This window comes from Oncorhynchus masou, chromosome 24 (assembly GCF_036934945.1).
Source record: "Oncorhynchus masou masou isolate Uvic2021 chromosome 24, UVic_Omas_1.1, whole genome shotgun sequence".
NCBI classification, from domain to species: Eukaryota; Metazoa; Chordata; class Actinopteri; order Salmoniformes; family Salmonidae; genus Oncorhynchus; species Oncorhynchus masou.
Genome location: NC_088235.1, coordinates 33,668,903 through 33,684,965, shown reverse-complemented (window position 1 = coordinate 33,684,965; position 16,063 = coordinate 33,668,903). Strand labels below are relative to the sequence as shown.

The 16,063-nt window shown below is 42.8% G+C and overlaps 1 protein-coding gene across 2 annotated transcripts; it reads right to left on the bottom strand.

Annotated features, from left to right (window-relative positions):
* Positions 1-206: 206 nt before the first annotated feature.
* Positions 207-14,830, bottom strand: LOC135512068 (retinal rod rhodopsin-sensitive cGMP 3',5'-cyclic phosphodiesterase subunit gamma). Of its 2 annotated transcripts, XM_064933699.1 has the most exons (5): positions 14,636-14,830; positions 4,924-5,102; positions 2,963-3,198; positions 2,838-2,878; positions 207-2,722 (listed from the first exon to the last, which is right to left on the bottom strand). In XM_064933699.1, exons 3-5 carry the CDS (start codon positions 3,106-3,108, stop codon positions 2,646-2,648), a joined length of 264 nt encoding a protein of 87 aa, XP_064789771.1. In that variant the 5' UTR covers positions 3,109-3,198; positions 4,924-5,102; positions 14,636-14,830; the 3' UTR covers positions 207-2,645. The 2 variants fall into 2 exon arrangements, with proteins under 2 accessions (XP_064789771.1, XP_064789770.1); XM_064933698.1 differs by lacking the exons at positions 207-2,722; positions 2,838-2,878; positions 2,963-3,198; positions 4,924-5,102 and adding an exon at positions 7,804-10,295.
* Positions 14,831-16,063: the final 1,233 nt, after the last annotated feature.

Here is a 16,063-nt window from a genome sequence, read left to right as displayed (position 1 = left end):
AACGCCAATTCTATGTGGATGTGTGTCATGAACTGCTCTAAACCTGTGCCAGTGGCAGGAAATGCCAATACACTTATTTTTTTATTGATAAGACGATGCCAGCAGGGAATGTACCCTCTTTATTGGAGATATTGTAATATCAAATATATGCTATATTTTGATAGACCTTAAAAAATAAACCAGGCAAAATATTTATCTTCCTTTTGTTTTTAGCTTTATTTTGATTTGATCCTGTACAAAGGACAGAGCTCTGATGACATGAGTAGCCTATGTTGACAGCTGAAGCATCCATCTTCCTCGTCCCTTATTTCTTACCATTCATTCACTGCTACTAATTTTACATTCACAAGAAACTGAGACAAAGTGGAAAATCCATCCTGCAAGACTACAAACCCCGCAAGTAACTTTTCACTGTCAGCGTGAGGATTCCAACACAAACTAGCTTTTGTAGGCTTTCCATGGCCTTCAACTCATTTACCAGAAAAGGAGAAGAATGAAAAATGGTAAGATAAAATAAGTTAAGGGCATTTAAAAAAGTTATTCTTCAGCCGGTGTAACATTCTGCAAATCAGTGACATAATTGGGCATAGAACTAAGAATGTACACTCTGTAGGCCAGTATCAGTGCAGGCTGGTCCAAGGAATGTGGAGCTCAATGTTCTGTCTAGAGATTAAATGAAATGATCAACTACAATGATGATGAAACACTAGGCTATCTGGTGAGAACACAATGAATGATGGATGAGATGATAGAGAGATAATGATGAGGAAAGATGGTCTTTACATGATTACACAACACAAACTACAAATGGACAAGTACAAAATAAAACGGACATAATGAAAAGATGACATAATGATAAAATAAGTGTGCAACACCCACAATGCCAACATGCGATGGACAAAGTAAAAGACAGAGAACATGCAAAAATAAAATAAATAAATCTATACATTATATATGCTATTAAAATGTGACTGGCCACAATGTATACATAAGTGTACATTGATCTCAAGAAATACGAATATGAGACTACAGTGAAACACAAGCAAACAAAATGATGGTAAGCATGATAATTGTGGAATGAGATGAAATTATGGATGGAACGAATGAATTATAGAGAAAGTTCATGAAATAGAGATGACATGCCCAGCTAAATAAAGTGACAAAGAGACGTCAACATGAGCATTGGGAAGGTAACCTAAACAAGATTACACAAGACATCACTACTGCTGCCCAATCACAGTGACCTAGTATGGTAGATTATCAGGTGAGAATCAAATTAGAAATCGAGTTTGACATCTGAGGTTTGTGGGGGAAACTGCATCTGTTGTACTAATGTTGCACACTCATTAATCTCCATTCAATGTCTATTATGCTGCTTGTGGTAAAAGTAAAGGCAGCAAGAGCCAAAATTGCAAATGAAGGGTTGTTTTTTCCCAAGCCATAAAACAAGTTCATATCCCTGAGAATACTTAGTTAAAATATACGTTACATAATAAAGATAGTCACAAATTCTTCTTTGTTTTACAAAATGTGTAAAATAAGGATGCCAGAGTTAAACAGGACGATAGAATGATAGAATCCTTGTTCTGTTAAAAGTCGTGTGTGTACCAGCGAAGGATTGGGGATCCTGAGGGAGAGGAAAGGGGGAGGAGGATGATGTTGTTTCATCCACATTGTACCAGTGACAGACTACAGATTATGCTCAGCCATGACAAGCAACTGTCTCATCTCTACAGGAATCAGATTTTATATGTGTGATATTCGGCATCGATGACAGATTTCATCTATGATGATAAAAGAAGTGCCGAGGCACGTGAAATGAGAACCCACCCATTTCACGGGTATGTCACTTGTTTGTTTACTCAACCTTTGAGACGGCATTTGTTTTGTAAATTGAAAGTTGTGTACCATGAGGAAGAGGAGCAAAAAAGAGGATAGAAGAAGAGAAGCGCTTGGAGATAGGGGAGGAGAGAAAAGGAAAATGGCTGCTGGTTAATCCTAGATAGAATATCGCTGCAAACCTGATAAAGATAGACAGAGATACCAGAACAGAGTCCTAATCATGAGCAGACATGTTGTATGTGAACTTTGGCAGCTGCAGAAACAAAAGAAGGAACCAGTTAAAGATGGAGACGGTTATTTTCTGTACCGCTTTCCTTTTTTGGGGGGAAGGGTGGGGAGGGTTCTTCACTTTGGTATATGTTTTGATAGTTTCAGTCAAACACAGTGAGAGGGCTGGGGGCAGATGGATGGTTTGAACAGAGACGGTAGAGAAAGCGACACATCCCACCTTCATTTTTGCTGATTGGGGTGGCGGCATTCTGGTCTAGTTATTGAGACCACCTTGCGGAGGGGGTGCCCCAGAGTGAGACATCTCTCCAGCTTAGAGACAATAACTAAACCAGAGCCAGCTGTTCCTTTCTCGTGTGTACATGCCAGTTATTATGGAGAAACTGTGAGCTTACGTGGGAAAGCATGCTCACGAAAGAGAGGGAACACCCACTTCCACAGATGGGAACATTGAATATTTTTTACAATAGTAAACTGCTTGAGTGAACTATCTTCATGTATCCACAATCTTTGGTTGTAAGTAGATGGAGGTGGAAGTAGAGGATTGTGGGATGGATGGTGGAGGTCTGAAAGATTTAGATGATACCATACTTGGCCAGCTCGCTAAGCTCCAGGTGGTTGAAGGCCTCCCAGGGGCAGATGACTGTGATGTCTGTAGAGGAAATTATGTTTAGTAACAGTCAGTAGACCAAGCAAACCCAGTATGGTTTTCTACAGTTTTTAGGGAAGGTACAGGTAGAGTAGACGAACAGTTGTAATGAACTTACCAGTGCCTAAACCCTCCATTCCAGGAATATCATCACCAAAGCTGTAAAGGAGACAGCGTTAATTTATTTATAATCAGAGCTCATGCCTGTTTGAAACTAAGAAAACCCAATGAATGTGGCCTTACCCCTGGATTCCCTTCTTGGGGGGCTTGCTCTTGAACTGGCGAGTCTGTCTCTGCTTGAATTTAGGGGGTCCCTTGCGTGGCGTGGCAGGGCCCCCGGTGACACGGGTGGCAGACTTGATCTCCAACTTGGGGACCTCGAGATTCATGGTTAGTAGTTAGCTGGTTTTTTTTTTGTGCAGGTGGTTATGTGTTCAATCCACCTCTGAAGTGTTGTCGTCTTGATGAGATCTCCTCAACTGGGGAAATGAGGGAAACAGATTTTATCCAATTTTGACCCTTCCATCAAAACTACAGTACATGATCTAGTGCTCACATTTTCATGACAATAAAAGCTTGTTCTTCAGTATTGAACATTTGGAGCATAGAATGGAAGAAATTTGAAGAAAGAAAAGAAGAAAGGAGATAGCTACTGGCAAGACGATCCTCAACAACACAGAGCATATTGAACACCAATGCTATCTGCTTTGATACCTACATTATTACATGTTTTATAAGGAACTTCATTTACTGAACAGCCCCTCACAACCTTGTCTGAGGGCTCAACCTAATGCCTAATCCCCTTACTGATCTGATATTAGTGGGATTACGTTTTAAATGCATATTGCCCTTGTAATTGAATGTCTATCTTGGATAGGCTACCTTGTTGAGTGACGCAAAATGATGACCCAATTTCATCATGTAATCCCCAGCTCAAGTTAATAAGCACCCCCCTCCCCACCATCTCCACCCTCCTCGTTTCAAGCCAGCGGCCAGCCATCCACACTTGGGCTAATCTCATTAGTACAAGGACAACATAAAGAATATGCTGAGCAGGCAGACTGTCTAAAGAGCTGCTCAATCTTATACTCTCTTACAATGACATTCCAAAAACACACAACATGGCTCATGACCTACAATGTTTCATATTGGAACCAATTTAACTATGTTGAAGCAATATCAAAATTAATGTCCAATGGCTCATTGATAATTGAAACCTAAAACAATGAAATAAGAAAATAAAACATCAGCCTAATTTGCTTTCCACAATTAGGTAACTAGCATTATACAGACCTCTCTGAAAATAAATACACAAAACAATGTCATATTGTTGTTCTGTCTAAAACACATTTCCAACATCAAGAACTTTCTGTCTAATTGTAATATTCATCCTTGAACCAGATGAGCACCAATTATCTGGAAAACACATCGGGCCATATTCATAGCTTGCAAACTGCAGATATACTGTAGGATCTTAATTTAACCAGTTTCTCAAAGCAGGAAAATAATAGTTATTGTGTGGATTATAATTAATGGAACATTTTGTAGGGGTTACATTTTTAGTTAGGGCAAATCAAGTCTGAAATGTTGAAGTGGAAATTACAAATGTAAGAAGTATTTGTAAACCTTGAATACACTACAAGTTAGAATTAGCTGCTGAGCAGGAACTGCAACAACAGGGTGATCATATTAAGACCCTACACCTGGTGTAGGTACTTAACGCAAATTGGTTTGTTTCTCCGACCCACCACTCAAAACTGTCTCAGCACAGGACAAGGACTTCAATAATTCAAATAGAATATTCTGCAATTTTTTTAACTCTTTACCACTTCTCTTTTCTACAAAAAATGTTGAACAGTACAGTAACAAAATCCATCAAGTGTCTGTCATCATGGAGTAGGTTTCTGAATGGATGGGTGTACTCAGCGGCTACCCTTGCAAGTTAGACGATTGTTTCTGAAATATTACATATCTATAACTTTTATTTTTGTATCTTATTTAACTAGACAAGTCAGTTAAGAACAAATTGTTATTTACAACGACGGCCTACCAAAAAGCCTCCAGCAGGGATGGGGGCTGGGATTCAAAATAAAAATATAAAACAAAACACACATAACGACAAGAGAGAGACCACAACATGACATAAAGAGAGACCTATAAGACAGCAAAGTTCATGTGAATAACTGGAAATGATTGCTACTCACCGGGTTCTTGGGTGAAGGCTAGCCAGACCAGTGGACGTGAGCTCTGAGCACGGCTCTCTCTAGTAGATGTGTGTGTGGGTCTATGCTAGGTTTGCTATGAAGGCCAGGTGGGGCTGCGGGACCTCTTATATTCACCTCTGCAGATTAGGAGTGTCCCGCCTCCCAGGGGGTGGGGGACACTTGTGAAGGAGTGGGGAGCAGAAGAGAGGGGGTGAGGGAAGATGGATGGAGGGAGTTGGAGCACAAAGACAGCAATAACTTGAATGCATTTAGTGTTGATTGTATTCTAGCTTGTTTTCGAAAGTGGTCTTCAATTGTTGTTTATTCACAGCCTTCCAAATCTTTAAAACTAAATACAGAGACATAATAAGGGATACCACATTGCATAGAGATGTGAATGAATCAATTGGATGAACGGTGTAATCGTGGCACCCAGAACCAAATCAGTTACTCGGTTTTAATGATAAGACTGTCACGAAAGATGATGAACTATGTCACTAATACAATATTGACTTGGATGGTAATGAAGATTCTCCATATACTGGGAACCTTCCAGTCCTAGCCCAACTGAGCAGCCCTCCCACCAGTTATGCAACATTCTCTCCATCCATCCGCTGGGCCCGGTTCTCTGGGATGCCCTGGCCCAGGGTGTCAACAAACCCTCAATCCCTTAACAGTATCTCAGATTGACCTATCTATTACTCGATGCACAAAATAGGCTAATCCTTTACGGCGAGTGTCTTCTTGGTGCACTACTCACCATTGCGTCCAGAGCTGTGATTACTCACTAGTACCTCACTCCAGACACCTTTTCTGCTCTCGGATGTAACCCCCCCCACCCCCCCACCCCACCCCCGACCCACCCACCCCACTCAGAAAAACAATTACTCTGACTGTAGTTGTGGATTATAGTGTCTGGATTCTGTTTTTCTGATTAGTTAATTACATTGGGTAAACCCACCCGTGCGGCAGGGATTATTTCGCCTCAGTAGTTATTGACCAATCTGTGATCAATCTTGCTCATTATCTACAACCATTACATTTTAAATTAGACAGATTGCATGTAGCACTCTGCATCAATACCATCTACTTGCATCAACACCGTAGCCTACAACGTGTATATTTAGCTATGTTTGATGGTCTTTTGACCAGACAACTACTGCAGCATATTATCACTTAATGGGATATAGTTTAGTTTATTAGGATCCCCATTAGCTATTGCATATGCAGCAGCTACTCTTCCTGGGGTCCACATGAAACATACAAATTCATGACAAAGTACAGAACAGTAATAGACTAGAACAGTAGAAGCTATGACATTAAATAAAAAATAAATGAAAAACAATAATATCAATATAGTGACATTGACAATGTCCCCAACATTAGTTTTGGGTGTGTGGTAGGTAGGGGGCATGGGGCAGAAGGGATGAGGGCTTGTTTTGTGTGGTTTAGTCGGGATGAAGGGTGTGTGCGTGTGTGAGGAGGCTGGGATCGGGGGAGTAGACTGTGGTGGGGGTCATTGCTGCCCTGAGGATGTGTCTGTCTGGTCTGGCTGTGCCTGATCACCTCTAAGGTCATAACTCACGAGGACACACAAGGTGCTTCAGTCTCTCTCTGTATGGAGTTAATGAAGGGTGAAGGATCACTCAGGACAGGAGAGACAGCAGAGGGCCATGATCATTGTAAACAATACTATTGTCAGGGATCAGTTCATATACTACATTCTGATCAGTAGCCTATGATATTAATTCTCGGACAATAATTATTCCTCCAGACTAGACGCGAGGCATATCAACAGTTCTTCCCCTCAGATCGCTTCATATTGTCCAGAGCCCTTCTAATTCTGCTACCTTCACTGTAGAACACCTTCTATGCTCCTCTAATGATATGGAGCACATGTCAGTGTGTGATATTCGTAAGAGGCAAAAATGTGTGGGCCTATTGTTCAGACTTGCGATATTGTTTCATGTCACCCATAGCGCATTCCATGCATTCCTATTTTGAAGTGAATACCACTATTGGAAAATAGATACAATAGACTAGATTCATTTTACATCAGGCGGCTAAACAATATGTTACCTATACAAGGCATAGCCTAAGTCAGTGGTTCCCAACCAGGCGTACTAGGACCCCTGGGGGTTCTTGGCCAATCCACAGGGGGCACTTGAGGAGACTCATGGGACCATTGGCTTACTGGTAAAAAGCATGAGGGGATACTTCAGAGTACACATCATGACTTGAGTGTAAATGCTTTGTAAACTCCCAGGCATCTCCTAAAACACTGCAAGTTACTAGAATCCTGTGTTGATGTCATTCATTGGAGCTGTAGTCAGTCAATCACTAGTTGCCAAGCAGTGTGGAGTGCCCCTGGTTTCCTAGGTGACAATGAACCTGATGTTACCAGCTATGTCCTACTAGGAATGCAGACAGCGCTAGCCTGGTAGCGAGGGTGCAGAGAGGGGACATGCTTTTGTTTGATCCGGGTTACTATGGGGGGGATTAAAAAAGAGCTTGGTGCTTTAGGGTGATCGTGACTGGTTCTGACTTAATGGAAAAAATGTAAATTACTGGCTGCACTGTAGTTTAATGCCCAAGTGCCTATTTCACCAATGCTACATGTCACAATGCCCTTTTCCTGTGCATTCATTCTCACATGGAAACAAAACTTGTAGTGACACTACAGATAGTTCCTAGTGTGAGGTAAGGTTTCACCCATTGCAGTTGAAAACATTGAGGGAACCTCTGTACCAGGTGTAGCAGGTATAGGATATAGAGGTGGCAAAATGTGCTATTCAACAGATGAACAGTGTATTATTGGAAAAGGGCAACCTCCAGTGGGCAATTGAGTTAAAATGGTCAAAGAAAATGACAAAGGCTTCATTCATTCACACAAGTACAATATTTATTTCACACATATGTTGTCCATCATCAACATACTTATAATTTAGATAATACAATAACACATCAACCAATATGAAAATATATTCAGTCCATATACCTCAAACATGTCAAAATGTTAATCCATCAATTATAATTGTGTGTATTGAATTTGAAGTCTGGACATCTACTTTGTGAATGACACGAGTCATTTTTCCAACAATTGTTTACAGACGGATTATTTCACTTATAATTCACTGTATCACAATTCCAGTGGGTCAGAAGTTTACATACACTAAGTTGACTGTGCCTTTAAACAACTTGGAAAATTCCAGAAAATGATGTCATGGCTTTGGAAGCTTCTGCTAGGCTAATTGACATAATTTGAGTCAATTGGAGGTGTACCTGTGGATGTATTTCAAGGCCTACCTTTAAACTCAGTGCCTCTTTGCTTGACATCATGGGAAAATCAAAAGAAATCAGCCAAGACCTCAGAAAAAAAATTGTAGACCTCAACAAGTCTGGTTCATCCTTGGTAGCAATTTCCAAACGCCTGAAGGTACCACGTTCATCTGTACAAACAATAGTACGCAAGTATAAACACCATGGGACCACGCAGTCGCCATACCGCTCAGGAAGGAGACACGTTCTGTCTCCTGGAGATGAACGTACTTTGGTGCGAAAAGTGCAAATCAAACCCAGAACAACAGCAAAGGACCTTGAGAAGAAGCTGGAGGAAACAGGTACAAAGGTATCTATATCCACAGTAAAACGAGTCCCATATCGACATAACCTGAAAGTCCGCTCAGCAAGGAAGAATCCACTGCTCCAAAACTGCCATAAAAAAAGCCAGACTATGGTTTGCAACTGCACATGGGGACAAAGATCGTACTTTTTGGAGAAATGTCCTCTGGTCTGATGAAAAAAAATAGAACTGTTTGGCCATAATGACCATTATTTGGAGGAAAAAGGGGGAGGCTTGCAAGCCAAAGAATACCATCCCAACCGTGAAGCACGGGGGTGGAAGCATCATTTTGGGGGGGTGCTTTGCTGCAGGAGGGACTGGTGCACTTCACAAAATAGATGGCATCACCAGGGAGGAAAGTTATTTGGATATATTGAAGCAACATCAAGACGGCATCATAGATGGCATCATCATGAGGAAGCAAACTTATGTGGATATATTGAAGCAACATCTCAACACATCAATCAGGAAGTTAAATCTTGGTTGCAAATGGGTCTTACAAATGGACAATGACCCCAAGCATACTTCCACAGTTGTGGTAAAATGGCTTAAAGGACAACAAATTCAAGGTATTGGAGTGGCCATCACAAAGCCCTGACCTCAACCCCATAGAACATTTGTGGGCAGAACTGAAAAAGCGAGCAAGGAGGCCTACAAACCTGACTCAGTTACACAAGCTCTATGAGGAGGAATGGGCCAAAATTCAACCAACTTATTGTGTCAAGCTTGTGGAAGGCTACCCGAAACATTTGTCCCAAGTTAAACAATTTAAAGGCAATGCTACCAAATACTAATTGAGTGTATGTAAACTTCTCACCCACTGGGAATGTGATGAAAGAAATAAAACATTCTCTCTACTATTATTCTGACATTTCACATTCTTAAAATTAAGTAGTGATCCTGACTGACCTAAGACAGGGAATTCTTACTCAAGATTAAAATGTCAGGAATTGTGAAAAACTGAGTTTAAATGTATTTGGCTAAGGTGTATGTAAACTTCCGACTTCAACTGTACATAAAATGATAATACATGATTTATGCTACTCATGTAAAATACCTAATCTATAGTAAGTAAGAATATTTTATAATGACAAAAGCTTGTTAAAATGTCCTTGAACAAGTAAAATGACAGTTTGACAAACTGATACGATAAAATGCACACCAGTATTCAAATCTGAGGGAGTTATTTTAAAGTGCATACAGTATAAAAATGCCCTCAATGTCCCCATTCCCTCTCACTCACTGCCACACAAAGCCATACTTAAAAACTTGACTTCTTCATCATCCTGATCTCCATCTTTAGGAACGCTTTTAGGTTCTCATCCGGGACGTTCTCCTCAATAGCAGCCAGGGCCTTTTCTATCCCCAACCCTCCATTACGGTAGTAGGCTAGGAGCTGTGCTGTGTGCTCGATCCATACACAGTTATGACAACCGCTCATACAGCAGTGGGTGGGAGTCGGTGGAGGGCCATTGGCCTTGGCAGGAGGGGAGTCAGAGGTACTGGGGCCAGAGCCAGACTCAGGGCTATTGACTGTTGTTGCTGTCTGTTGGCTACTGTCATTGGTTGATGTATTCAGAGTAGCTGAATCGGGTCCAATACGGTCAATGGTAGAGATACTACAAGGAGTGGCTGAATCAGGTCCAGTGACACTACAGATAGTTCCTAGTCTGAGGTAAGGTCTCACCCATGGCAGTTGAAAACATTGAGGGATTCTCTGTCCCAGGTGTAGTAGGTACAGGATACACAGCTGGTAGAAATACAAAGCATGTTAACTAATGTCATAGCCAGCAGATGACTCACTTGCTTACACCTGCACTAGGGTTGGACAGACTTCCTGTGTAGATTAAGACACCACTAGCCTGCGCAATATGTCTTGGAAAATGTACCTCAATCAATGGATGAGAAATGTGTCATACTCTGAAATGTCCCATTATCCCAACTGTTACACCAAGAAGATTGAATGACTGCTAGTTATTTTATTTACTTAATTTACACAGGAAGCCTATCCAACCCTAGTGCAGCTGTAAGCAAGCGGGTCGGATCTGCTGGCTACACGATCATGTTTTTATGAAAACCGAGGTAAAGACAGTTTCAAGTTGGATATACAACGGATATTTGCCTGTAGTTTTCCTTACATCCACCAACATCAGTTAGGGACTGTCAACATAGTGACAAATCCAAATGTTCACATTTCAATAGTTCTTAAACCATTACTCCTAAAACTGTCAAAACTGGTTCTAGCTAACCTGACGGCATAGACACACATTGCAAATACTTTCTTTTGTAGATTTACATCTCACACCATTTTAAATTATTTACATTTCTTAATTTTAATAGCTCATTGGTCATGTGACCTGACTTCAAAAAGGTTCAGAATGTACACTCAGTGGGCCCTTAGGTTTGTCCATTTTCATTTCACACGTTTTTACATGAATTTTTAATGCTTTTAAATATAAAAAATTTCAATAGCTCCTTGGTCATATGACCTACTGATCTCAAACAAGATTCAGAATGTCCGCTGACTACCCTTCTATATTGCACACCCTTCAGTTTGTCAATTTTGTCTTTTCATTGCGGAGTGCAGTGTGCCCTGAAATGGGTTCGCCCAGAGAAAGGGGCCCAAGCCTTGGAAAGAGTTGTGGTTTCGGCGGCGTCCAGTGAGCTCTCTCTGGCCCTTGAAAATCCGGGGGAGAGGGTGTATATCTCACGCTGGGCCGTACCCATATCCGCAGCAGGTCTCCAAGCTGAACAGCCTCTGGCATGTTATAACAATGTAGGTAAGGAAAGTTGGCAAAAAAAGATCCATAACTTCAGGATAAGGATTGGCTCATTGTAGGTGGAGACGTCTCCTCTACGCTCACTAGACTTGAGGCTGACACTAAACCCATTGGCCCCGCAGTGACAGGTCATTGCATGGATCTGGCTCATGCCCTACGAAGTGGGGAGAGGTATCCCCAGCATGTCTGGGGAGGGAGGCCTACATCTGATGTGGGTAGTACCATCCACGCCCATTAATTTGCTGCGGAACCATAAAACGGACGGAAGAAGCCTAGGTTCCCACTGGGCACGGATCAATGAATGTTAACTTGATGAAATTCAAAGGAGCGTATCCACATGTCGCGGTCGCACTCAAATCACCCGTGGGGTGACTGTGACCCCCTCATGTCAAAGTAAGGAATATCAATGAAGCGGTGGTAAACGGCGGGACATAATTAAGAGTCTTGAGGTAGCCAAATACCTCGCCATCTAATTAGTGATGCGCATGAATGGATAAACGAGATTCCCACTGTACCTACCTACTATCTAGCAAAACCATAGCCAAGGGAACGGGATTGACAGAATCAGTGGGGAAAGAAGACCCTGTTGAGCTTGACTCTAGTCTGGCACTGTGAAGAGACATGAGAGGTGTAGAATAAGTGGGAGGCCTTGGCCGCCGGTGAAATACCACTTCACTTACCCATTTCACTTACCCGTTAAGGGAGGGAGGCGAGCCCCGGGTGCGACCCGCTGTGGGGACAGTGGCAAGTGGGGAGGTTGACTGGGGTGGTACACCTGTCAAAAGGTAACACAGGTGTCCTAAAGCGAGTTTAGGGAGGACAGAATTCACCAAGCGTTGGATTGTTCACCCACTAATAGGGAACGTGAGCTGGGTTTAGACGGTCGTGAGACAGGTTAGTTTTACCCTACTGATGATGTGTTGTTGCAATAGTAATCCTGCTCAGTACGAGAGGAACCGTAGGTTCAGACATTTGGTGTATTTGCTTGGCTGAGGAGGAAACGGTGCGAAGCTATCATCTGTGGGATTATGACTGAACGCCTCTAAATCAGAATCCCCCTAAACGTAACGATACCGTAGAGCCACGGATCTTGAGTTGGCCCGGGATAGCTTGCCTCTTTTGGCAGGTGAGTAAAGCAGTTTGAGACGGGGTTGGGGTGCGGCCGGGTGAGTTCCTGCCAATCTCCTGATTCACCATCCTCCATATTTACTTACGGGTTACCAGGTGCACGGAGAAAGGCCAGGGGCCAGACAAAGAGTGTGAGAGAGCCCAGGCAGGGGGGTAGAATGCATAAGACATTGGGATCTGGAAAGGTAGGGGGCTAGGTGGTGGTTGCCCAACAGTCCCAGGCACGTCCTCTGGTGGGACTGTGAGTCAGGTTGGGACTTTCTGTGGAAGTCAAAAGGTCATCAGGTGAACGTGTAGACCTCCCCCAAGGCGGGGGGAATTCAGAGTCTGAGCAGAGGCGACCAAACTCAGGGGCAGCACTGAGGTTGGGTTGGTGACTTAGTCTCTGAGCGGATAAAAGCGGACGGGTCACAAGGTGCACAGAGCTTGTTTCAGGTTACCAGGTGCACAAGGAGGCCTCCATCAAGGCGGTGGGCACCCCGAGTCCAAGCCGGAGTGGCCGGACTCAGGGGCTGGGGGCAGCACTCAGGCCATGGAGGTTGGAGTGGGGACTTAGTCTTTGAGCAGAAAAAAAGCTGGCGGGTCACCAGGAACACAGAGCCTGTTACAGGAACACAGAGCCTGTTACGGGTTACCAGGTGCACATGGTTCTTGACAGTAGGACTATAGACGTCTTAGTAAATCCAGGGAGTAAGCTATACTCTAAGGCCAAGGGAGAGGGGTGTTGACCGGTAGGGAGAGTAGGTGTGGAGACCTGGAGGTCTGTAGTTCCAGGGAGAAAGCTACACACTCTCAGGCCCAGGGAGAAGGCAGGCAGGCGGGCAGGGAGTGCAGGCCTAGAGGCCAGGAGTCAGAGGTCACCAGGTCAATGGGGGCCTGCCTAGAGGTCAGGAAGGCCCCAGGGAGAAGGCTGAAGTGAATAGGTGTGTGAGTGACACTGTCTTTCAGGGGGGCAGAGCAGGCAAATTAACGTAAAGTCATGTGAGATGAAAAGGGACAAACTAAAGGGTGTGCAATATAGAAGGGTAGTCCGTGGACAATCTGAACCTTGTTTGAGGTCAGTAGGTCACCCTTTGTTTCAGACTGTATAACGTCACCAATAACTGTTATCAGTAACCAGGTTTCGATCCAACCTTTTTATGCGAGTAAAGTAGCATATATATCCGATTTAAAAAAAATGTAATCATGACAGGCCAGATAGAAACAGCAAACTTGTTGATAAATTTTCCAAATGTCGACAAAACAAAATACGCTAGACAAGGTGGGATCTTTTTGTGTCTGTAAAATGAATAATGCGAGAAATGGCGGGGGAAACGCCTTTATGTGCAAATATTTATATAATAAGTAAACGTGATATGGTGCGTGTTACTCTCACTACTTTACAACGCCGGAGAGCATGAGGTTTGTTAGGCTACAGTTTAAAGTTATGAACTTCACAGGGTGGTGAAAGTGCACGGTGATGAGCTTTTTGCTCCTTTCCAATAAATATCGAAAGTCTTATTCTGTTGACATTGTGATCGATGCCTGGCTGCTGTTTGACAAATAAAAATAATCTCGCTCTTCTGTCCATGATAATCTCATCATGTAACATTAGTAGGCTTCACCCGCACTGTATCTGCTAGCTGTTGGCTAGAGCGCACCTGCCAAATCCAGAGTGGACACATTAGCTATATAACGCAAAAAATGTGTTGAAAATGTGATGGAAACTCATTTAAATTATATTTTTATTACGCACATGGGAATTTAACATCAAGTTATTTATGTGTACTACGTCAACACGCACAGCCGATTATTGTAAAAAGTAATTTATTGGAAACATCTCTGGTAGGGGAAATGCGCTGATTCTAGAATATTCCAATGAAAATCTGTCGCCAATTGGATGAAAACCTCGCTGGTTTGATTAATTATGCAAATATCTAGCTAGCTAGGTAGCTAACTAGCCCAATGTACTGTACAACATGTACTGTGTAAACTTTGGTGAACGAGAGCTAGTAGTTCGCTAAAGGAATCCCAATAGTTACGTATTGATTTACCCCATACAGACAAACAATACTTTGAATACAAACTAGCTCTGAATAATCACTTTATCATCATGCTGGCGAACAAGTATTTGTTTTTATTTACAAATAGAAGGCTGTAGCTGGCTAGTGGCGTTTAACAGCTGAAATGAGCTACTACCAACCTTTTGTGAAGACGACGATCCCATAATATTTACTCTTAAACGAAACATATTCTTTCCCGATATCTTATCTATATTACGGTACACTTCATTTCCAATGTAGAGTACAATCCACCAAGGTCTTTCTCAATGTTGTTAATTGACTTAGCTAGCTCGCATGCAAGCCGTGAAATTTCTCCATGTTGGAACGAATTAACTCTGACCCTGTCAGTGATTGTAAACAACGTTGCTGATTGGCTGAAAGAAACCATAGGGTGTTCATGACTGCATTGTCAGTTTATGTCCACAAGATGTCAGTGGATAATATCTATGGATTTGGCCTTCAGTTGAAACGTCCCACCTTCCAACCTTTTTATGCAAGTGAAGTACATAACAAAATGTCATGACAGGCCTGATGGAAACAGCACATTTTTTGGTAAACTTTCCAAATGCTGTCGACAACTATTTAACTAACTCTTTAGCAGTCTTATAGCTTGGAGGTAGAAGCTGTTCAGGTTCCTATTGGTTCCAGACCTACAGTGTATGACTTGGGTGGCTGGAGTCTTTGACAATTTTTAGGGCCTTCCTCTGACACCGCCTGGTATAGAGGTCCTGGGTGGCATGGAGCTCGGCCCCAGTGATGTACTTGGCCATACACACTACCCTCTGTAGCGCCTTGCTGTCGAACACCAAACAGTTGCCATACCAAGCGGTGTTGAAGCCAGTCAAGATGCTCTCAATGGTGCAGCTGTAGAACTTTTTGATGTGGATACGGGCGTGCTCGGCTCTCCATTTCCTGTAGTCCACGATCAGATACTTTGTCTTGCTAACGTTGAGGGAGAGGTTGTCCTGGCACCACACTGCCAGGTCTCCGAAGTCCTCCCTGTAGGCTGCCTCGCTGTCTGTAATCAGGCCTACCACCGTTGTGTCAACTGCAAACTTAATGATAGTGTTAGAGTCGTGCGCGGTCACACAGTCGTGGGTGAACAGGGAGTACATGAGGGGACTAAGCACGCACACCTGAGGGGCCCCGTGTCAGCATGGCAGATGTGTTGGTGCCTTCTCTCACCACCTAGGGGTGGCCTTTAAAGAAGTCCATTATCCAGTTGCAGAGGGAGGTGTTTAGACCCATGGTCCTTAGCTTAGTGATGAGTTTGGAGGGCACAATGGTGTTGAACACTGAACTGTATTCAATGAACAGCATTCTCACATAGGTGTTCCTTTTGTCCATTTGGGAAAAGGCAGTGTGGAGTGCAATAGATTGCATCACCTGTGGATCTCTTGGAATGGTATGCAAATTTGTCCATAATAACTCATCATGTAGGCTAGACACGCACAATGTGAGCAGTTGGTTATAGCGCACATGCCAAGACCACAGTGAGTACATTTGCTATATAACGCAATTTTATTTGTGACAAAACCATCAGTAGAATTGAAAAAACATTGGAAAAC

Coding starts and splice junctions, on each gene's coding strand:
- LOC135512068 (XM_064933698.1), bottom strand. CDS start 14,683: ATGTTTCGTTTAAGAGTAAATATTATGGGATCGTCGTCTTCACAAAAG. Junction 10,296..14,635: donor GATCGTCGTCTTCACAAAAG/GTTGGTAGTAGC, acceptor TATTTCTACCAG/CTGTGTATCCTGTACCTACT.